At 35.1% G+C, this 24239-nt stretch overlaps 1 protein-coding gene across 20 annotated transcripts in view; it reads right to left on the bottom strand.

Annotated features, from left to right (window-relative positions):
• Window positions 1–24239, bottom strand: part of LOC119835433 (titin) — an 85461-nt gene that overhangs the window by 44940 nt on the left and 16282 nt on the right. For 18 of the 20 annotated variants that reach the window (XM_038360229.1, XM_038360230.1, XM_038360234.1 and 15 more), the window contains exons 12-24: window positions 21582–24085; window positions 21257–21451; window positions 19764–21171; window positions 19370–19657; window positions 19025–19256; window positions 18651–18822; window positions 18231–18417; window positions 17556–17886; window positions 16140–17466; window positions 15778–15907; window positions 2210–6859; window positions 904–1815; window positions 429–478 (exon numbers count right to left, since the gene is read on the bottom strand). In XM_038360229.1, the coding sequence (XP_038216157.1) occupies window positions 429–478; window positions 904–1815; window positions 2210–6859; window positions 15778–15907; window positions 16140–17466; window positions 17556–17886; window positions 18231–18417; window positions 18651–18822; window positions 19025–19256; window positions 19370–19657; window positions 19764–21171; window positions 21257–21451; window positions 21582–24085 (12386 nt within the window). The remainder of the gene's footprint in view (window positions 1–428; window positions 479–903; window positions 1816–2209; window positions 6860–15777; window positions 15908–16139; window positions 17467–17555; window positions 17887–18230; window positions 18418–18650; window positions 18823–19024; window positions 19257–19369; window positions 19658–19763; window positions 21172–21256; window positions 21452–21581; window positions 24086–24239) is intronic. The other 2 variants (XM_038360233.1, XM_038360245.1) reach the window with 2 other exon arrangements.

The raw sequence follows: 24239 nt of genomic DNA, 5'->3' as shown, positions 1-24239 counted from the left end.
TATAAAATTCTAACCTAAACTTACGATCAAACTTTGGTTACATTAGCTTATTTAAAAAATTAGAATCTTACACATTAAAGATAGATGTAAAGGATCAGTCGTTATCCTGATAATGACACTTCCATGGAAATTGTATATATATATATCGACAGTTACAAAAAACAGATTAACCAACGTTTCTTACCATTTCTTCTAGATCGTACGATAACTATTTTATTAACTTAATTCATAAACAGTCCCTAGTAAAAGTTTACAATAAGAAGCAAACGTTTCCTGAACGAAACAAAGATAATATATTTTTATTTGTGTTTTCTTTATATTTAATATAACTATAACAGATAAATTAATGCGGTAAAGTAAAATAATCAGTATTGTATACATTATATATTTATATACTAATTTATTTACTTATATTTACAGAACCTTACCTCATCACTCAAGAGATCTTCTTCTGAAGCACTGGGTACGTATTCATAGGCTAGAAAAAAAATTACAATATTTTGATAAATATGTTTGTTCAATTCATTCTGTGTTAAATAATGTGGTGTTTGTTATCTTTTAATTGTACAATTATAAAACAGTGTTCCATAAAAGCTTTGTTTGTGTGCATATGCATTAGCAAAATAAATTAAAGCTATTTTGGAAAGCGTTTGATTGTACACTTGTTACGTGTATATATGACGAAAAAGGTGCTCAACAAACAATTTAACTAGTACAATAGACTACCATATCAGCCCTGTGCTTTATTATATAAGAATTTGAAGTAATGCTCAACGCTCTTGTAGAAAACTCTAAAGCTTATAACAATAATTAAAATTTGCTAAGAACATGTCTGCTTCATTCATGCAATTTTAGTAAATGGATATATTTGACATGCTTTCAAAAAACTGGAAGTTTGTCTACCTTCCACATTAACTACACAATCATTGGTACACTGCCCAAACTCGTTTGTAGCTACACATTTGTAGATTCCTGTCATCTCTGGGAAAGCTTCTTTTATACATAATTCACATAATCCAGATTCTTGTCTGCCAAAGGTGACATCTCTAGCCACCTCTAACAACTTTCCATTATGATACCACTCTATTTTTGGCCAAGGTTCACCCATGACTGTGCAGCTTAATAAAATAGGGTCACCATCCATAACTGTTGTTGGTTTTAAATAGTCAATAACTTTAGGTGGTTTGCCTAAACCATTATCGTCATCATCGCTCCCAACGAAAAGCGAAGCAGAAGATGAAACAGATCCAGAAAAGTTTTCAGCTCTGCATGTTATAACGCCTTCTAAGCTATTTGTTATATTTTCAATACATAAACAAGAAATATTATCTTTGCTTGTTACATATATATTACGTATCTTATTTTGTTTAATGTATGTGCTAACTTCTCTGTTACCTAAAAACCATTGGAATGATGCACAGGGATTTGAGGTAACCTCAGTTTCTAAAAGTACGATATCGCCTAACCGCACAAATTTGGGTTGTAAAGGTCTCACAAATACCGGAGGATTGATATTTTCTGCACTAACGGATTTATTTAATTTTACTGTTGAGGCAGACTTTGCTACGATGTTGTTCTTTTCTAATATAACTTCGTATTTGCCAATATTTTTTTTATTAGCTTGCTTTATTTTCAAAATAGATTTTCCAGTTTCCATGTTCATTACACAGTCAGCATTTTCTTCAATAGCTTTGTTATTCATGTACCATGTAATGCTACTAACACTTTCTGGATAAAACGTAACCATAAGCTCAAAATTATCATATTCATTCACGACTGCTGCTTCGAGAGGTTGAATAATTATAGGCCCAATTTCTGTAAAGAGTGTGGTATTGCAACTATAAATGTTAATGTAATTTAAGGGTAAAATCGTTTTGATTTTAAGATGACTAGAAAATTGCTTATTGGCACCATTAAATACATATATTTTTTAAAATACATAAATATTATTTAAATAAAGTATCTTACGTTACAAATATACAACGTGATCCATTGATATGCGATATGACTATAATCTAAATTTTAATTATCATAACACAATATATATTTCTTGAAATTAAATTGCGATCGATATGTTTCATTAATAGAAGCGTATAATTGTGACATAAGTATGTGTGGTATAATAACGTCTGAGTAAACAACTGGATTACCCAAACCGCCGTAGCGGAAAAGGAATGAAAATCTGGATTAATGAGGAAAAATGACTCACCTTTCTCAGAACGTTTTTGTAATTCAGCTTCTTTCTCCAGAGAAACTTTCTTCACTTTCTTTTTCTTTATGACTTTTTCAGTTTGAATAATAATATCATCTAAAACATCTGTAAATTGTTCTTCTTGAGATTCTTTTTTCTCTTCAGGCTTTTCTGTTTTCTCCGATTTAATAACAACTTCTTCGCTTTCTGGACGTGTAGGCTTTTCTTCTACCGGTTTCAGATAAACTTTTTCTGGTTCCTCTTTATGTTGAGACTTCATTTCTCTGAGCACTGGCTTAAGCACAATTTCCTCTTTTGGTTGTTCTGCTTTAGGTCTCCTTTTACTTTTAGGCCAAGTAATTTCTTCTGGAATACTTTCATCAATGGGCTTTTGATTTGATGGAAGCACTTGTACTTCTTCTTTTGGTTTATCTTCTTTCCGTTGTTCTTTCTTAGGTATTGGTTTCAGTATTACTTCCTCTGTTGGTTGTGCCTCTTTAGGTTTTCTTTTACCTGTTGGCCATTCGACATCAGATGAAGAAGGTTCCTCAGTAATCATTTGTTTTTTTATGGGCTTGAGTTTTACTTCTTCCGGTTTTCCGTCCTCCGATATATCTTTTTTAGGAACTGGTTTGAGCTTAACTTCTTGTTGAGGTTGATCTTCTTTTGGCTTTCTTTTACTAGTGCGCCAAGTAACTTCTTCTGGTTTAACCTCTTCAACCGGTTTTTCTTTGTCTTTTAGAACTGGTTTACGTTGCTCTTTTTCTTGTGTTTCTTCTTCCGGTTTCCCCGCCCTCAGTGCAGGTTTTTGATTAACCTCTTCTTCTGATTCCTGTTTCTTTGGAACCGGTTTGAGTATGACCTCTTCCACAGGTTGTTCTTCCTTTGGTTTTCTTTTCCCAGTACGCCATGACACTTGTTCTGGCTTTACCTCCTCAATTAACTTTTCTTTTGAAACTGGTTTTAGTTGAAGTTCGTCGGGTTTTTCTTCTTCCTGTCTTTCTTTCCTTGGAATCGGCTTAAGACTAATGTCCTCCAAAGGTTGTTCTTCTTTGGGCTTTCTTTTGCCGGTACGCCAGGTGATTTCCTCCGCTTTGTCCTCTTCAATAGGCTTAATTTTATGAACCAATTTAGGAGTTTCTTCATCCGGAGTTTCTTCTTTCGACTTCTCTATCTTTGATATCGGTTTGAGCACAACTTCTTCTATTGGTTGTTCCTCTTTTGGTTTTCTTTTACCAGTACGCCACGATACTTCTTCTGGCTTGTCCTCTTCAACAGGCTTTACCTTATCTTTGCGTACTGGTTTTAGGTGAACTTCCTCCGATTTTTCTTCTTCCGGTGTCTCTTTTCTTGATATAGGTTTAAGAATTACCTCTTCTGCTGGTTGCTCTTCCCTTGGCTTACGTTTGCCAGTACGCCACGTTACTTCTTCTGGCTGAGTTTCTTCAACTGGTTTTTCTTTTTCAAGTCTTACTGGTTTTAGTTCCACCTTTTCAGGTTCCACTCTATCTTGAGACTTCTTCTCTCTGGGCACTGGTTTTAGCACAACCTCCTGTAGTGGCTTTTCTTCTTCAGGCTTCCTTTTACCTTTGGGCCATGTTACTTCTTCTGGCACACTTTCATCTAAAGGCTTTTCTTTCACTTTAGGCACCTGCGCATCTTTAGTTTTCTCTTCCTCTGGCTTCTCTTTCTTAGGTATTGGTTTGAGTTTAACCTCCTCTTCAGGTTGTTCCTCTTTAGGTTTTCGTTTGCCCGTCGGCCATTTGATATCTTCGGATGAAGTGTCATCAATTGTTTTTTCTTTCTTGACAGGCTTCATCTTTGATTCTTCTGGTTTTTCTTCTTCAGGTTTTTCCTTTTTAGGAATCGGCTTAAGACTAATGTCCTCCAAAGGTTGTTCTTCTTTGGGCTTTCTCTTGCCGGTACGCCAGGTGATTTCCTCCGCTTTGTCCTCTTCAATAGGCTTAATTTTATGAACCAATTTAGGAGTGTCTTCATCCGGAGTTTCTTCTTTCAACTTCTCTATCTTTGATATCGGTTTGAGCACAACTTCTTCTATTGGTTGTTCCTCTTTTGGTTTTCTTTTACCAGTACGCCACGATACTTCTTCTGGCTTGTCCTCTTCAACAGGCTTTACCTTATCTTTTCGAACTGGTTTTAGGTGAACTTCCTCCGTTTTTTCTTCTTCCGGTGTCTCTTTTCTTGATATAGGTTTAAGAATTACCTCTTCTGCTGGTTGCTCTTCCCTTGGCTTACGTTTGCCAGTACGCCACGTTACTTCTTCTGGCTGAGTTTCTTCAACTGGTTTTTCTTTTTCAAGTCTTACTGGTTTTAGTTCCACCTTTTCAGGTTCCACTCTATCTTGAGACTTCTTCTCTCTGGGCACTGGTTTTAGCACAATCTCCTGTAGTGGCTTTTCTTCTTCAGGCTTCCTTTTACCTTTGGGCCAAGTTATTTCTTCTGGCACACTTTCATCTAAAGGCTTTTCTTTCGCTTTAGGCACCTGCGCATCTTTAGTTTTCTCTTCCTCTGGCTTCTCTTTCTTAGGTATTGGTTTGAGTTTAACCTCTTCTTCAGGTTGTTCCTCCTTAGGTTTTCGTTTACCCGTCGGCCATTTAATATCTTCGGATGAAGTGTCATCAATTGTTTTTTCTTTCTTGACAGGCTTCAATTTTGAATCTTCTGGTTTTTCTTCGTCAGATTTTTCCTTTTTAGGAATCGGCTTAAGACTAATGTCCTCCAAAGGTTGTTCTTCTTTGGGCTTTCTTTTGCCGGTACGCCAGGTGATTTCCTCCGCTTTGTCCTCTTCAATAGGCTTAATTTTATGAACCAATTTAGGAATTACTTCTTTCGGAGTTTCTTCTTCCGACTTCTCCATCTTCGGTATCGGTTTAAGCACAACTTCTTCTGGTTGTTCCTCTTTTGGTTTTCTTTTACCAGTACGCCACGATACTTCTGGCTTGTCCTCTTCAACGGGCTTTATATCTTTTCGAACTGGTTTAAGGTGAACTTCCTCCGATTTTTCTTCTTCCGGTCTCTCTTTTCTTGGTATAGGTTTAAGAATTACCTCTTCTGCTGGTTGCTCTTCCCTTGGCTTACGTTTGCCAGTACGCCACGTTACTTCTTCTGGCTGAGTTTCTTCAACTGGTTTTTCTTTTTCAAGTCGTACTGGTTTTAGATCCACCTTTTCAGGTTCCACTTTATCTTGAGACTTCTTCTCCCTGGGCACTGGTTTTAGCACAACCTCCTGTAGTGGCTTTTCTTCTTTAGGCCTTTTACCTTTGGGCCATGTTACTTCTTCTGGCACACTTTCATCTAAAGGCTTTTCTTTCACTTTAGGCACCTGTGCATCTTTAGTTTTCTCTTCCTCTGGCTTCTCTTTCTTAGGTATTGGTTTGAGTTTAACCTCCTCTTCAGGTTGTTCCTCCTTAGGCTTTCGTTTACCCGTCGGCCATTTAATATCTTCGGATAAAGTGTCATCAGTTGTTTTTTCTTTCTTGACAGGCTTCAATTTTGAATCTTCTGGTTTTTCTTCTTCAGGTTTTTCCTTTTTAGGAATCGGCTTAAGACTAATGTCCTCCAAAGGTTGTTCTTCTTTGGGCTTTCTTTTGCCGGTACGCCAGGTGACTTCATTCGGTTTGTCTTCTTCGATAGGCTTTACTTTATCTTTATGAACCGGTTTAAGAATAACTTCTTCGGGTTTTTCTTCGTTTGGAATGTCCTTTCTAGATACTGGTTTAAGACTAACCTCTTCTGTCGGTTCTTTTTCCTTTGGCTTGCGTTTACCGGTACGCCACGATACTTCTTTTGTTTGATTTTTTTCATCATGTTTTTCTTTTTCACGCCTTACTGATTTTAACTCAACTTGCTGATGTTTTTCTTCGTCTTGTGACTTGTCGTATTTTACTTTACTTTCATCATTAATGTTGTTCTGTATTGTTTCTCCTTCTTCGACAACTTTTAAAATTATAGTATTTTCTTCTGAGGTAACACTTTCATCAATTACTACTGTCTCTACATTATCAAATAATTTCTTTTGTAATGATTTTAAGTGGACTTTTTCTAATTGTTCTTTCGGTTTTGGAGATTTATCTGTCTTTGTTGGTCTTAATTTTATTGCCTCCTGTGTCCAAGGTACGCTTTCTTTAATAGTACGAGGACTGACATCGGACTGATCTTTGATAACATTGATATCTTTCTTTACAGATAAAGAATCTTCTGATTGGGCTAAATTTATAATAGTACTGTCTTCTGTCTCATAGACCCTTTGAACTTCCTTATGTTTATCATCTCTTCGTTTACGCCAATGTTTATCGTCTACCCTAGTTTCACTTTTGTTCCATGTTTCAGTTTGATCTATATGAAGGATGTTTGAATCCTCTGTTGACCTCAATGTATCATAAGATATATTGGAATCTTTGCTCTTTCTCCAGTGCTTTGTTTCAAGAACTTCCTCATCCTTTACATGTCTTTCATTTACACTTGTTCGCCATGGTACTCTTGCTATCTGTTTTGCTTGAATGTCTTGAACATTATCAACCCTTAAAATACTTGATTCTTCAGTGCTTGATTGAATTATACGATTTGAAATTTCAGCCACACTTGCAGTTTCATCCTTTTTATCTGTAATACCTTGATATGTAGTTTTCTTGGAGACTTTAAGAGATTCTGAAAAAAGAAAGAAATAAGGAATGATTAGCATGTTTCAGTATTGTCTCTATGAGATAATTAATAAAAAGTTTCTTCAAAGTTTCAACGCATATGACATATTATGCAATTTATTCAATACTTGAAACATTAGAAAATTACAGACAGCCCTTTGCATTCTAATTATTCTGTCTAAATAGTTCAATATCACTGATCAATTCTCAGGAAATTATGTGCAATAGTAACAGTCCGACTTATGCAAGATATTTTTAAACTATACATAAGTACCTTATATATAAGTAAGTAATACACATTTAATGTAAAAGTTCAGTTTCAGTCTTTGTATTAGTGAAATAAACTATAAAGTATTTACAATATTTACATTAAAATTATTAATGACTTTATTACATTTTACTTTACAGACACAAGAACTTCTAAGTTATTAAAAAAGAAGTTAATCACTTATAAGATTATCTAAAAAGCACAGAGTTAATGCAAGGGTTTGAAATGATATAACAATTTGTTTTTTCTTATATACCAGTTCATTCATTTTGATCTATATATAACGTTTTATCAGTTTCTGTGTGTTGTTTGGAATTTTCAGATTAAATTTTTAACACTTTTTTATGAGCAGAAATCTAAAATATATGTTAGTATAAACAATATGTTAGAAGTTTCTTTGCCTGGGTCAATCCATGCTGAGTCAAGAGTGATTAGTTAAATAGTATAAATTCACACATCACATCATAATTTTCAGCTGCTTAGATTTAATGATCAAAATTAGGCACAATCATTCATCAATAATTTATTTTTGGTGTAAAAAATTAAATATACTTATACCAAATCTAAAAACAAAACCTACCTATTGATTATTTATAAAATTTAGCTTAACATCAGTTTAAAAACTTATGCAATAGTTCTGCCTATCAATATTTTTACCGACAACCGGTTTTCAATTTGACTGTTTTTTGTTTGGCTTTGTTACTCGTTAACTCTGGATGGAATTTTTATAACTTGTTCTCATTTTAAAAAATGATGTGATATCTCTCCCAAAGAACGTGGCAATGTTTTTTGTAGAAAATATTATTTTATTCTAGTAAAATAAGAATAATAATAATAGAACGTAATAATAACAAACAACACATTAAACTCTCAAAGGGTCTCTGCGTGCTGGACCCGTGTGTTCCCGCGTAAGCCTTTCAAAAGACCGGGTATGATCCTTCTGGTGGTACGCGAGTATTATGAAATGAGATACATAATAATAATAATAAATTATTACATTAAGAATGTATAGAACGTGCCTCTAATATAGAATTTAGGTACGTTTGGTAAATTTTGGTAAATTCTTACTTAACACGAAACTTTACATATCTAAAGTCGTATTTATCACGAAACTTTTTGTTAAAGTTCATTATTATAAGTAGTATTATAGTTTATAGTAAAACATTTCAAAAGAGTACATCTAAAGTAGTTGTACCTAGTAAATTCGAACTTCAAAGAATTTTGCAATGATTAATATTTAAATGTCATTTGTTACTAATAATTTCTTAAATGACAGCTGATAAAGTCGTGCTGTCATTTTTAGTGTATTGTAGATAGGTACATAGAAAAAACGTAGACAATTTATTAAACCTTAGCCTCAAACCAATAGGTCGGGTTCGTAAACCAAAAAAAAAAGTGCTTTTTTATTAGGTTCTCAATAAAGGGAAATTTTGTTTTGAAACATTTTTATTTATCTACACTAATATTTTAAAGAGGAAACTTTAATATTCTTGTCAATTTGTAACGTTTTCACGCAAAAACTGCTGGACCGATTTTAAAAATTCTTTCACCATTGGAAAGCTGCAACTACACAAAGTTACATAGGCTATATATTATGTAAGCACAGGCGAAGCTGGGGCGGAATCTTAATTTTTTTTTATCAGTAACCTGCAATGCCCTCAACGCTAATTAAAAATGAATGATAAAACCTAAACAGTAACATTTTTAAAAGTGGTACACGATGGGCAAGTTTTTATAGAATTAAACATTTAACGACTGTGATCGGCCATCAGGGAGATCGTGCGCAATTGCCGTTGAGACGGTTCATTAAAGGAATGAGGTTCCATGATTGTGTCTGCGCGTCCGCGTCCACACAATAGTAGTTAATTTAGTATGAAGCTATGGGTATATACTATATTTCTTGTTCGTGGATGGTTTGGATAAAGTGTTGACGTGTGTGTGTTATTATACTACTCTTTGGAGTACACAGTCTGTAAAAGAATTTTCACTAATCATCATGTGGAGAGTTGACCGAATATTGCGACGATCATTTGAGGAGCCATCGTACACTATTGTGAAGAGGAGCCTTAATAATTTGCATAGTTATTTATTTATCGTTGGTTTAGGGATGATCAAAAAGCTTAGGAATATGTTCATTGAGATATAGTAACTGTTCATTTGTCTTTGACATTGTAATATTCCATTTCAGAGGAAAAATCCTTTTGCGAAATCATTTGTATATAATATAAAGTTCCGGATCTGTATGAATATAATATTATACATATTATCTAGATAAATCATGCATGAATTTAACCGCGGGAGACGTCGAGTGTGTTCTAATTGGTCAATTCTGTTTCACTCGCCATATAAATCGCAATAATAATGTGATAATTTAATTTACACATTAAATAAGAGAAAAAAATCTTAATAATTTTGTTAAATAATGTGCCTACAATAAGGTGTTTTTTAAACTCTTATTGAAATCATTTTGAAATGGAATTGCCAGTTTAAATGGTTAAGATGTTATCTCTATTATTTTCTGATTATGATTAAACAGATGACAGAAGACAGAGAGAGAGTATATAGTAATAAAGCTTCAGTAAAACGTTAAAATATGCTTAAAATAAACTCTGTTTATAATTCTCACATAACGAATTGTGGGAGTCATATAAAGAACAGCAGAACAATTTAGTTGTAGGCTAAAAGTAATAAACGGGGTACAATACACGCACAACATTTTTATATTTATTAGTTCCTATAGCTCCTATTTATTAACAGATTTTTCAATGATAACACATTTTATCTGAAATAGGTTCGATAAGGATTGTGATACCTAATATTTAAGCATCAAAAGATTTAATTTAAGAACTGTGTAGCTTTTGATTTTAATCATACAAACGAAGATTTTATATCTTCTTGCGACAGAGGACATGTACAATAATTCGGTGATTTTAAAAGTCTATTATGATGTAACGAGGAGCTGTATAATTTATTAGTTTTTTGAAATATTTTTTCGATCTTTCGATATGATATTTACTATGAAGCAATGTTACTCCAACATTGATTTTAATAAAAATAGTATTATGTTATCTGTTTTCGAAGAGACACAGGATAGGCTATTTAATATTTATATATATTTACAAATGCCGCTTTCAAATTAAAAAAGGGTGGAGGGTTCTTTCTTTTTATACTCAAACAATATGGATATCTAGAATTAAAGATCTTCAAAGGTCATTACAATAGAAATCAGTCAGCACTCGGTTATCTTCTTTTCATAATAATAATGTTTATGGCAGGTATGTTAAAAATAGCATGTTCATTAACGTTTATTTATATAACCCTCTGTGCACTACGAAATAGGAATAGAATTCGTTTTCGGTTGAGTAGTAAAAGGTCTAACAAAACCGAAAACATGAAAACATGAGAAGTAATAAAATTATTATAAAATACACCAATTATTCGATAAAAATTAGTTGATCACACACTTTTTTTGGTTTGGTCTCTCTGTTGTTACCGGTCTAAATAACCGGCGAATTCATTCAGTCCATCATCTATATAGTATTATGTTGTCTGTGATCGGACTAATTTACGGACTGTTGATAAAAAAAAAAAAAATTATATCATTATATTTTCAAACATGTCATAACAAGTAACAACCTTCCAAAAGGGTTTTGTTGAATTAAACTTAATATTTCGCTATCTTACAATTTTCAACCGACTTAAAAAAATATGAGGCTGTCAATTAGACTGGACAGTGGACTGACTTTTGTGATTCTTTTTTTATTTAAAAGCTGGTGCGGTGGTGCCTCCCATGTGCCATTTAAATTGGGTATAATTCTGACAATCTGGAGGCTATTTCTTAGCTGTTTCTTAAAATTTTCATATTTAATGTCTTTACATACTTGATATCAGGATTCTAATCTTAATTGATACGTATGTCTACAACAAGAGGGTTTCGTAAGCAAGAAAAACATACTACGATCCATATTACTTATGCAAATTATTTAAATAACCTGCAATATCTATTCTATTCGCCGTTATCTGTATAGGTCTAGTTAATCAGTAGGTACATGTATTATAGTAGGTAGCTTTTACAACGTATGCGTTACGAAGTATACTACATAATACACGATTACATTGCTCGTATGGTAGGTAGTTAATGCATTTTTGTTTTGAGAAACACAAATATACCTACAAACTCGTGAAAGATTGGGAAAGATAAATTAACTCATAGAAAGCTTAGTCTCAAATAGAAAATATGGACATACATACTTCCAAGTACGTTTTAATATAATTGATAGCCTTTTTTAACCCGCTTATATAAGCTTCACCTGTATGTTTCTATGTATACGACTCCTTTAGTTTAGACTTAATTTTGACCCACTTTAAACGGACAGAATGAATTCAAGAGAATGATTAATTTGAGACAAGTGAGTCAATTTGATGATTCTATAATTAAAGTGTGTTTTTTTATTATTATTTTATTAAACAGTGAACATGGATTCGATGGACAAGTGATACCCTTTTCCAGAATCACAAATGCGCATACAATAAAATAAAATGGTACAGCATTTGTCATTGAATATTTAAGATTTCCTAAAAAGTGTAACGCAATGTGACGATGCAGTCAACAAGGGGATCAAAGATTACGAAATTATAAAAAAATAAACATTGCGAATATTTCATTTCAGTCCGATGGCGAAAATTTATGGTTTTCACAATAATCATGATAAAACTATTTGAAAATTCTCATTACATCATTGGCATGGTCTATGTTATATCAATTTGTTGATTGCGATACGTATAATTGCAAAAATTTTTTTGCAAAAGTAATTACATTGGTAACAAAGTAATTGAAACACCACCACAGATTACTACATAAATCTATGGATGACCACTATGGATTTGTTGAATAAGACTGATTTGCTACGAAAATAATAATTTTTTTTCATTAGAAAGCATATATGAGTAAAAGGAAAGGAAGGACCTAGTCTACCAATTGAAGTTCTAGAAGACTAGGTCCTTGCACATCTCCGGTATAGTGGTGTAGAGGTCGATTATCTTACTCAATTACAAACACCATGTCATCGGTGTGTATATTTTGATAATTTATTTCTGTATAATATCCGTGTATTAGTGCCTTTTTATTGTCTGTTTGTCTTAAATTATCGTTCGTATAACTAACATACATTTTTTAGTATCAGGGGACCTTCAAAGGCAAAACGCATCATGAGGTTTCAAACGGAACCTTAATTAAAGTAGGTACATATAATTAAGTCAATGTTTTTTTTTTATATAATATAACCGACGATATATAAATTTTCCTTGACAGTTGCTTCATCTATAAATGGGGCCAAAACAAAATTATCTTTTACAGGGAATGTCTAACTGTAGATTAATTGCAAATAATCTTTGATTTGGTATTGTTTTTTTTTCCTGTACGTTTATTAATTAAATTGATTAATAAAAACAGACTTTTTGTGAAAAAAGTGGTTTTGTTGTCTTAGCAGAATTTTATTTAAACTGTGATTATTAGCCAATCTGAATCCGTTACCACGGAAAAAATAATCCTTACTCTCAATTGAGAACGTTACATTTAACCATAAGTCATTTGGAACAGGATATTTACTCAAAAATTATAAGGGAAAGGTTATATGTTGTGGAAGGTTATTAATTATCAATTGAAAATTGCGATAAGTACCTAAAGGTCCCTGTTGGATGAATCAAATTGGTTACGTAATAAGTTTCTATTTGTCGCTTATGAACCTAATGTTCTGTATGTTCGGTTCTCTTTTAACCCTTATATTTGTAACTCATTTTCTTTATTCATTTATGTTTTATAAACTTACCTTTATACTTACATTCCTTAATGACGATCTAATAAGTCGCGTTGCGAGGCTTATTGGCTTAGACTACCAGTGTCGTCTCGGAATAATATTATGTATTTTTGTAAAAGATTTTTTATGTTTTTAATTGTACAATGTTTTTATTCCTAAAGGTGTAATTTGTATAGTATTATTTGTGTATTATGTGCTTTTAAATTTCCAAATCAGAGTAGGTATTTGTACACGTATGTGTTTGTTATTGAATAAAATATATAACCTTTTTAATAAGGTATTATCACATCATGTGATTCATGACTTGTATTTGATTAACCTCTTTTCCATAAACCTTAATTAAAAGAGAATCTTCGACTATGTAAATTAAAGTAAAATCTATTCTAAATAAAAAATATTGAAGAAGTCCACTGAGAAAAACATCAATGTTCTAAATTAGTCAACTCAATACGGAAAAATCATAATAAGAAACTGCTAGTAGATATTAGATTAAAGTTAACTGTTTAGTTACAACAGTAGCAAAAAAAACTATGGTTTAATTACTAAATTCTCAATGGCATGATCAGAAGAGGTTTAGGTAGAGGTGTGCCAGACGATGATGTTAAGCAACTGTAGAAATCCTCTCTATCCATCAACAGATATTCACGTAAATACGTATTACATTAATTCTTCGGTCACAATAATATAAATCCATATATTTCTTGAATATATTGATGGACAGTTGAGGTGCTGAGTGTCAGTGCATCGTGTAACATATAAATAGACCGCATATATGTTTAGGAATCTTCATTTATCTATATTCGACTCGAGTATCGTTATTCGGATGAATTCGATTGTGTGTAGAAAAATGCGAAATGATTAATTTTATAGCGTTTATTAAATAGATTTCACATAATAGTCACATACAAAAAATTCATGTCATAAATATATTATTATTAAATTAAATATGGATAGGTAGGCTCTAAAAATATATATTTTTTTTTGTTATAAAATACTGCCACGCCTAATAACTTAATACAATTAGGTGAAACATACAACACAATTTATTTTAACAATGTCGTGCACTTAAAACAAACTAAGTTAAAGATCACTGTAACGTTAAACTATAAGAATCTCATTCAATTCGGATTTGTACTTGCAGAAAATATTGGGTCAACATCGGCAGTGTTTGTCAAACATAGAAACTGGCAAGGCAAGAGATACGTGCGTACTTTAATTGTTTAGTGCTTCGCCATCGAGGGCGCCACTTACTCGACTATATTGTTTCTTTGTCATAGGGCAGTTGACAGCGGAAATATATCAACAAATTTATCATAGCAACCACGATTAACTTTGCGTTCACGAGAACGACCCACCCTGAGCCCGTGGCACCTACTAACACGGAGCTACTATATACATCCTCGATACCGTGATACAACTTCTATAACGCTTCTAACGTGACACTGACAAAGTTAGTCGTAGCTGTTAGGTGACATTAGGTGACGTCGCAACACATCGCAGCCTACGTGCATATGGTTAGGTGTGATAGGTCTGATTTATCTTTAACTTGACATAGCATTTAAGCCACGATCCATGCTTATAAACTTGTGATCCTAGGACTTGTTATATAACAATTATGTGACATGGTATTGTGTTGTGTTTTTACATATCAAGTCCCAGTGTCCATGATTTATGATGTTACAATAAAGTCATACATCAATGTCTATTTTTTGTATAACACATTTTTTTTTCTACATAGTATTTTGCATCAATTAAAAACACTTAAAGCATGAAATGTATGTGTAAACATTATTATTGTTAATGAGGCCAATAGATCGTTAACTTTAGCAGGCTTAAGTAAATATAAGAGTATTGGGTGAAAAATACATTTGGCGGTACACCAAAAAACTAGATGGTCTAGGGTACCACGCAATGTGTTCTGAATCATAATTTTCAATATCTATAAATTAATAAACATCGTAGCGGTAAAGCAAAACAAAACAGTATCCAAATAATCGTGTACGTGTTAATCACATGTTACGTGTATATTTATACTCAATACTTCTCGACCACTATGCGTTATTACAATCAAAAACACTAAAATTTCACCAGTTGCAAAGACTATTTCTATTTTGCGAATTCCATTGCAAAAAATATTTTAACAGTTTTTCAGTTCAAGATTAAAAGAAAGACAAGATTACAAGAGTGTTGTATCACGGAAGATAGATTTAACAGTTATTATAATTCGCAAATAAAGACGAAACGATATAGTGAAATTAAAGTATTTTTTATTGCAATCCTTCATTGTTTGTTTCCAAATATATTGCAGCTGCTACCTCGAGCCTCGAAGATCTCCTGTTGTCACCTGTCTCTAGATATATATAACTAGGACTATATACACAAAAAGCTTAAATGTACAGCTCTGTTAGATGCAGAAGTTCGCGTAATGGCGGAGTTAAATTTTACCATTAACTCCACTGCATTATACAATTGGGTTAGAGAATGCGGAGTGAACATTCGTATGTTTCGAGGTACTGTACAATTTAGATGTCAGCGATAAGATGAAGTGAAATATTGGATATACAAATATATGGTAAAAGCTAGTGATGGTCACAGTAGTCTATGTGTCATAGAATCACGACTTATTACGGGGGTTGTTTGGAAAGCGGGCGGAGTCGTTACTGCGGGAACCGCTACGATATTATTAACTAGTAACATTTTTGTGATTTTATATTCGCTTGTCAACTTATGTGGTAGTTTTCACCCGATCTCATTTTTTGGTATAGTGATGAAACAAAGAAACACTACATTAATGGATTAAAAGTGCGCAACGCGAGCTCGCTGCCTGTATCTATGTCTTACTTTTGACGACTAGTTTAGCAGAGGTCTCCACTTGGCCAGCGACCGTGGTAGCACGGCAGGTGAAAATACCAGTATCTTCTTCGTAGGTGTTGCCAATCAACAACACCGCGTTGTTACCTTCGTGGATCATCTGTAATGTGTATCATATGGATATAAGTTTCTTGATTTTTAAATCTCAAAACGATTGATTAGCTGGATCGTTGAAATGGCACATCTATTTTCAATTTATATTATTAAAGTAAATAGTAATAATAATTTGGTAATGATTGGCGGCGTAAAACTTTTTAAAAAGAGTAAATAAAAACGAATTGAATTGAATATAGAAATAGTAACGGATACCCTCAAAAACCCAAAATACTTACTTGGAAGTCGGGAGTTTCCGGAATCAGAGCGCCTTCTCGGAGCCATTGAATGGTAGGTTTCACTTTGCTGGTTATGAGAGTCTTGAACTGTGCCGGTTGGCCTTCGTAAACAACGACATCTCGTAGTGGTGTCAGAGTGGGCAAATTATCAGCCTGATCGGGCTGTGTTACTTTCAGCTTAGCAGCTACGGTTACTCGGCCAGCTGAGTTGTATGCAACACATTTATAATCTCCCTCATCTTCTGGGAAAGCTTCCGATATGCGTAGAGTGTAGTCATCAGCCGCCCGCGACATTTGGAAGTATTTTGAAGGCTTTATCAACTTATCTCCTTTATACCATTGGACGGTTGGCGTCGGCTTGCCCACAATTTTACAACTAAATTCAATGGCCTGACCTTCTGTTACTACTCGGTCTTTGAGTGGTTCAATAATTTCTGGTGGCGCATTTGCTGCTTTTGTTTGGGGCTTCGGTTTCTCTTTGGTTGCAGGGGCATTAACGACACATTCTGCGTCGCATCTTGCTTCACCAGCGCTATTAATAGCAACACATTCATATTTTCCAGAGTCCTGCGGGTATGCTTCCAGAATAAGAAGTGTGTTTGTACCGTCTTCTTCGAGAATCTTATTTCTTATATCAGGTTGTACTTTCTTTCCATTTTTAAGCCAGTATACATCAACAGGTTTCGTTCCTGTAACTTTAGTGTCAAATCTTACAAGCTGTCCAGCAGTAACATTAACATTTTGCGCTGTCAAGGTGAAGCTGGGTGGTATAACTCCTCCCCTGCCCTGACGTCTGCGCTCCTCTACAACCAAGTTAGCACTACATTTTGCAGTACCACCCCTGTTCTCAGCCACAGCAGCGAACACAGCAGAGTCCTCAACAAATACTTGTCTTATTATGAGAATAGACTTAGTGCTGAAAGTGTGAATCTGGAAGTCAGGCGAGTTCTTAATCGGGAAGTTTTCTCTATACCATTTGATTGTTGGCAATGGATCACCGTCAAACTCAACTTCGAATCTTGCTTGTTCATGTTCAAAGGCACGGCATGGTTGCATTTTCTTTGTAAATACAGGCGGCGTGGAGGGCTTGACTGGTCCCTCAACTACCCTTTCCTGTGTTTGCGCTTTATGTTCTACTTCCGTAGTTTCTGTTGAAGTGATCTTGCGAGTTATTTCAGTATCACCCACCACTTCCTTTTGAATCTGTTTTTGTTTTGCAACATGTACTTCCTTTCCATGAACTGTTGATTCCAGTGGATCGGGAATTCGGGGCTTTTGTACTTTCTTCTGGGTTTGCTTGGTTTCCGTTACTTCTTCTGTAGTTTCCCTGCAATCAAATTAATATGTTTGTTAAATCTACTTTATAATTGTTAAACACACAATACGTATTTTCCGCTTGCGTGCCAGGATACTTACAAATTATCTTCATACTTCTGTGCCATGCTTCTAGCAAGTGAGGAGCTGGTTACTTTTTCTCCAGGTACAGCGTATTGATGAGAAGATTCCCTCATACGACTTTCTTTGACAATTTGTTCATTTTCCAACTCTTGAAGTTTGTTGTAATATTCTTCGCTCTTCTTCTTCTTAACAGTTTGCTGCCATTCAGTTTCTGGTTCTTTGATAACCTTAGGCTTCAGCTCCGGTCTATGATCAATCACACCTTTGCGTTGTAATGTTTGCCTTTCCTCAAATGTTTTTTCCAATTCTGTTTCAGAACGTTGGAACTGCGTTGTTTCATCATACCAAGCTGTATATTAATAAAATGAATGATTAAAAAATAATTATTAATTGTATGAACAACTAAAAACGTACCTCTGAAAGATTCCGATGCTAAGCCGAAGAAGCAGGTGATTTAACGGCAGATCGTCGCAAGGGTAAAGGGGAATAAGGGTTGCGAAGGGGTATTGTTGTGCTTAAGCGGGTAGTAGCGTGTGCTTGAATTGGTGCCGTGTTTTAGAGTGGCATAGTAAGCAGTGTTATATTGATCTTATTCATTAAGTCATAATTTTATTTAAAGCGAAAATCTATTGCAATAAAGCCTTTGTAATGTCACTCTGAAAAGTGTATTTTGTAAAAATGTTATGTACGTACGTCTTGGCGCGTTCTTCAGTACACTTCTATAATCGTCGTGTCTCGGAATAACTTTCAATTCGGTCGTTGCTAAAGCCTCGCCTACTGAACTTCTAGCGATTACTTCAATTTTGCCAGTATCATACTGTCTTGTTTTAGGTATGTCGAAATGGTACATTCCATCGTATGTGAGTTTGTACCTAGAACCCTGTAATCATTTGGTTAAAAAAAAACTTAAACAAGTTGGACACGTATACATAAAATATATTTATAAATCCCATACGCAATTATTATAAATAAAAAAAAACCTATTCAAAATCGGTCTATACGTTTGGAGCTACGATGCCACAGACAGACACACACATACGACTTCTTTTTATGATATCTATTTCTTTGCGTTGGGAATTAAAAATAAATATATATAAATAAAAAAAACTTTACGTTGACAATAGTATTTCCATTAATAAGCCACATGACACGTGGTTTTGGATGACCAGTAACGCGACAGCAGAATCTTGCCCACTCTCCTTCTTCCACTGTCACTGGTTCAGGGCGACTGACAAATACAGGTGGAACACGTTCCTTGACTTCTTCTCCAGGTCGATCAGGCACCCTATTAATTTAAACAATACAATATTATGGAATGTGGTACTGTATGCGGAACACCGAAATCGGTGAATCTTAATACAAAATTTTGCGATGTGTTTAGCGGTAGGGGTAAATAAATGAAAAAAAATATTTTCGTGGGTTTGATTTGAAAGTCATCATTACATATAAATAAATCATAAAAGAGCAAATTAATTAGCGACACTCACGCCTGCCATGCTGCTTCCATTTCCCTGATCTTTTCGATACTCTTCATATGTTTGGGCAATTGGGAATCATAGACGATACCCGGTTTTCCTGTAGTCTTTATAATTGCCTTTGTTTCGTCCATACCGTAAAGATTTGTTGCACGGCAAAGATATTCACCACTGTCCTCTGGGTATACCCAGCCGAAGTTCATTGCAACATATCCAAAGTCGTAGATGGGTGTGAAACGGTTTTCTGTAATTGACACAAATGAATGAATTAAAAATGTATGTGCGCTTATATTATAACTTCATAATTATTTTTAAAATGTTCTATTTCGATAAATTTCATGTTTAATCGAGACTTACTGTGTAACAAAGGTTTGCCATTGAAAAACCACTCCACTTTCATGTTAGGATCACCAACAGGAGCTAGCTGGCACTCAAATTTGGTACATTCCATTTCAACCAAATTTGTTTGGCTTTGTATTTGCGTGACAAAACGTGGTGGTTGCTTTTTGTCTGCATCATACAGATCATCTTCAGTTAAGAATACTTCTGATGTATATTTCTTGATAGTAGCTTCCATCTGTGTCAATGCCTCTGATTTCTTCATTCCTCTTGGCACTTGATTTTGTAGTATGATATCGGGTAAACCTGGATATAAACAAAAAAATTTAAAACATTTTGTTATTTTCAATAATTACCTTTGTAGTATATATAATATTTGATATGTAATGTGTCAAATGTAAATAATACTTACGTTTGCAAGAAACAGTAGCCTTCGTGAAATCTTCTCCAAAGTCATTCACGGCGCGGCAAACGTATTCACCGGAATCTTCAGAATAAACATATAATATGTCTAAAGAAACAAAGCCCATGTCGTAAACTGTACGGAAACGGTGACCAGATGGCAACAGTTTTCCATTTCTGTACCATTCTATGCGCAGTTTGGGATCCTCTTTTGGCTCTACACGGCATTCGAAACGAACTGATTCAGATTCTTCAATTGTGTGCGACTGAATTTGAGTGATGAATTTAGGAGGACTGCTTATGACGGCATCTTCTTTAGGAGCGTCACTTACACGACCCCTTTCGAGCTCCTTGATTTTCTCACCACTCATTCCTTGGGGTAATTGTGATTCAAAAATGATATCACGTTTAGTGCTGCAAGTAATTTTAGCCGTTGTTGTAGCTGAACCCCATTTATTAGTTGCCCGACATGTGTATTCTCCTGCATCTCTAGCATATATGTAATCAATGTCGAGAGCAATAAAGCCAAAGTCATTCAACATATGTACACGAGATCCTGTTGCAAATGGCCTTCCGTTATGGAACCAATCTATCCTCATTGTTGGATCACCAACAGGTTCTACGCGGCAATCAAAGTGGATAGGTCCACCTTCAACCACATCAAGATTATCCTTTATTTCAACAGTAAATCTTGGAGGATTGGGTTTTTCGTCTTCGATTGTTATCTCTTCACGCTTATGCAAAGTTTCTTCCAGTTTTTGAATGCTTTCGGTACCGGACTTGAATTGTGATGGTAGTTGAGGCTCTAAGATAATGCCTTGTCTGCCTTTAACTTGAAGCTTACATGATACAGTAGCTTCACCATGACGATTTGTTGCTTTACAGGTATAAAGACCAGCATCGCGTTGATAAACACCTCCTATTTCTAATATAACGAAGCCAAAGTCATTTATAGTCTTAACTCTGGATCCAGTAAGAAGAGCTTTTCCATTGTGGAACCACTCTACTCTCATACTAGAGTCGTTTACTGGAATCAAACGGCATTCAAAGTGGGCTGAAGAATTTTCTGACAGAATAAGATCAGATGGCGTCGTAACGAATTCAGGTGGGTTTCCACTTTCTACTTCTGGTGATAAGGCATCTACTGTACCAGTATATCCTTCCAGTGCAGCAATTTTATCAATGGTACCTTCCATACCTTTGGGTAATTGAGACTCCAAGATAATGTTCCTCTTGCCTTGTACTTTCATAGTAGCTGTAGTAACGGCTTCACCATAGTTGTTATATGCTCTGCACATATATTCACCAGAGTCTTCTGGATAAGTCGGCGATATTTCAAGAATTACGAAGCCAAAGTCGCAGAACGTACGGAACCTAGATCCAGCCTTCAATGACTTGCCGTTCCAATACCATTCCACCTGAAAAACATATTTAACGTTGTAAGACTATGCATATCACATTAGTTCAAAATTTAAAATCAGAATATTAGTTAATAACGCTTACTTTAAGGTTGGGATCATCAGTTGGTGTAAGACGAGCTTCAAAGTGAGCATTTTCACCTTCTCTCAGATTTTCAATATTTGACAAAGGCACTGTAAATACAGGTGCCTTGCCACGTGTTTCTGTAACCTCGACATCCTTCCTTCGTACCATCGAATCTTCAAGCGTTTGCAATTTTTCCAGTCCCCCTTCCATGCCCTATAAAAAAAAAATATTACCAAAATGCTTGACGAATTGTTTTAAGAATATATATTTTTACTACAAAAAGCATTAAAGAAAGTTTATAGACTACTAAAAAAATGCTCAGTTTCTTATTATACGAACTTACCCGCGGCAGTTGCGAGTCCAGAATCAAATTTTCCTTTGATGTGCACTTAAGCGTTGCTTTCGTAGAATCTCTTCCCAGTTTGTTTGTAGCAACACATTCATATTCACCAGAATTTTCTTCGTAGCAATAGAGTATATCAAGGATAACGATTCCGAAATCGTGGAACGTCCTGTATCTGTGGCCATGCGGTAGTTTCTTTCCATTATAGAACCATTCAACCTTAAGGTCTGGGTCATCCACTGGTACTAATCTTGCTTCGAAATGCGCACTCTGACCTTCTACTAATTTTGTCACGTCCTGAATTTGTGTGATAAATTGTGGTGGAACTGCTGATGCTGGAGCTGGAGCTTGATGTTGAAGACCTTGCAAGCTCTCTAGTTCTCTTATTTTGGCCAATGAATCAGGTTGGAGGCTGTCGGAGTAAACTCCACCTCTTCCGTAACAATTTATAGTTGCTTTCGTGAAATCTTCTCCATACTTGTTGTATGCCCGACATACATACTCACCCGAATCATGGTTTTGAGTATAAGCAATATCAAGTACTACAAAACCAAAGTCGGAAATTGTTTTTATTCTGTTCGAATGACGCATTGGTTGACCATTGTGGTACCATTCGATTTTCATGTCAGGATCGTCAACAGGAACCACTGTGCATTCAAAGTGAGCTGATTGACCATCTTTGAGGCCTTCAATATTTTGAATGTGTGTCGTAAACCTCGGTTTTTGGCCTTTGCTTTTATCAACACATTCCAATTTCACACTAATTTCAGCTTGTCCCCATTTATTGGTTGCGCGACAAGAATATATGCCCGAGTCTGAAGTCTTCGTACCAAGAATTTCAAGAACAACCATACCAAATGCATACACAGTACGAATACGGTGACTAGCTTCTATTGTCTTTCCATTGTAGAACCATTCAATTACCATTGTTTGATCTCCAGTTGGTATGAGAGAGGCGTCATAATGAGCAATTTGACCTTCGCTAATGTCAACAATGTCCTGGAATACGGTTGTGAACTCAGGTGGCCTTCCGGTATCATCATCGGGCTTTTGCGCGGGCTCTTTGCGAAGAGAGTCCTCAAGATTTTGTATTTTTTCCAAGCCCTCTTTTCCTTTAGGATGTTGTGTGCGTTCAATGAGGTTTTCTTTACTACTGCAGTAAATAGTTGAAGAGGTAAATGCTTCACCTCTCTTATTGTATGCTTTGCAGGTATAAATACCGCTATCTCTTTCATAGACATCTGTCACATCCAGAGTGACAAAGCCAAAATCACTTGCAAGTTTAAATCTTGACCCATGTTCTAAAACTTTACCATTAAAGTACCATTCTATCTTTAAGTCAGGATCATTTTTAGGTTCAACTTGTCCTTCCAAATGTAAGGGTTGTCCTTCAATTAATTGGCATTCTGCCACAACTGGGATCACCCATTCAGGCTTAGGATATTCAGCGTCCGGAACAGATGACCGTCTGTTTTTAGATAATCTAGCTTCTTCAGCCTGTTCTACTGCTTCTAAGCCAGCTTTACCTTGTGGGTGTTGAGTGTCTAAATAGATATGCTTATCACCAGTACATCTTAATGAACCTGATGTTGTAGCGGATCCTTTGCTATTAGTAGCCTTGCAGGTGTATATTCCAGAGTCTTCTTCATAAGTATGCATTATATCCAACGACACATAACTAAAATCATGAGTACTCTTATATCTTGTACCTGATGGTAAGGGTTTGTTATTAAAGAACCATTCAATTTTGAGTGTAGGATCTCTAGAAGGCTCAACATTACATTCAAAGTGTATGTTATCCCCTTCTTTACAAACAATGTTGTTCAAATGTGAAATGAAGACAGGTGTCTCATATACGGGTTCCGGTGCGTCTGGTTTTGTTGGTTTAGGTTGCTCTAAAGCACCGATGCGATCGAGTGATTCAGGATGTAATGATTCTCCCAACAACCAGTGACGGTCTTCTATTTTTATCGAAGCCGTTGAAACAGCTTCTCCCATTTGATTAACAGCTTTGCATGTATAGATACCAGAGTCATCATGCCTCAAGCCGTTTATTGAAAGTGTAACTAAACCAAAGTCGAAAGTGCTCTTAATTCTTGATCCGGTTGTTAATGACACTCCATTCTTGAACCACTCTATTCTCAGATGAGGATCTGTGCGAGGCTCAACTTGGGCTTCCAAGTACACATGTTGTCCTTCAACGAGTTTGTCGTAGCTCTGAAGATGGGTAGTAAATATGGGAGCTTGCTGTACGCCCAAATCAACGAATCTGTCTGGAACTTGATTCATAGAAGCTTCTTTAAGTTGAATTTTTTCCCAGGACTCGGGTCTCATTGCCTGGTCAATAATAGTCGACTTGGTTTTAACTTTCAATGAGGTTGACGAGACAGTGCTACCGGCCTTATTAATAGCTTTGCACATATACAAACCAGCATCGTCTGCTACAACTGAATTGATATCTAGTGTAACAAAGCCGAAATCATGTGTAGTACGGAATCTTGAACCTGAAATACAATTAAATCATTAGTGAATAATGTGTGAAAGAACAAGTGATGTGACATGTGGGAGTCGAGCACGCTTCGGTACGAAATGGCATGCAGCTCGCATTGGGAAAAGCATCATATCCCAGTGATCCCAATATTCGAATGGGTACTGGGA

The sequence above is a fragment of the Zerene cesonia genome, chromosome Z (assembly GCF_012273895.1).
Source record: "Zerene cesonia ecotype Mississippi chromosome Z, Zerene_cesonia_1.1, whole genome shotgun sequence".
NCBI classification, from domain to species: Eukaryota; Metazoa; Arthropoda; class Insecta; order Lepidoptera; family Pieridae; genus Zerene; species Zerene cesonia.
Note: the sequence above shows the minus strand (reverse complement) of the source record. Positions and strands in the feature narration are given on the sequence as shown.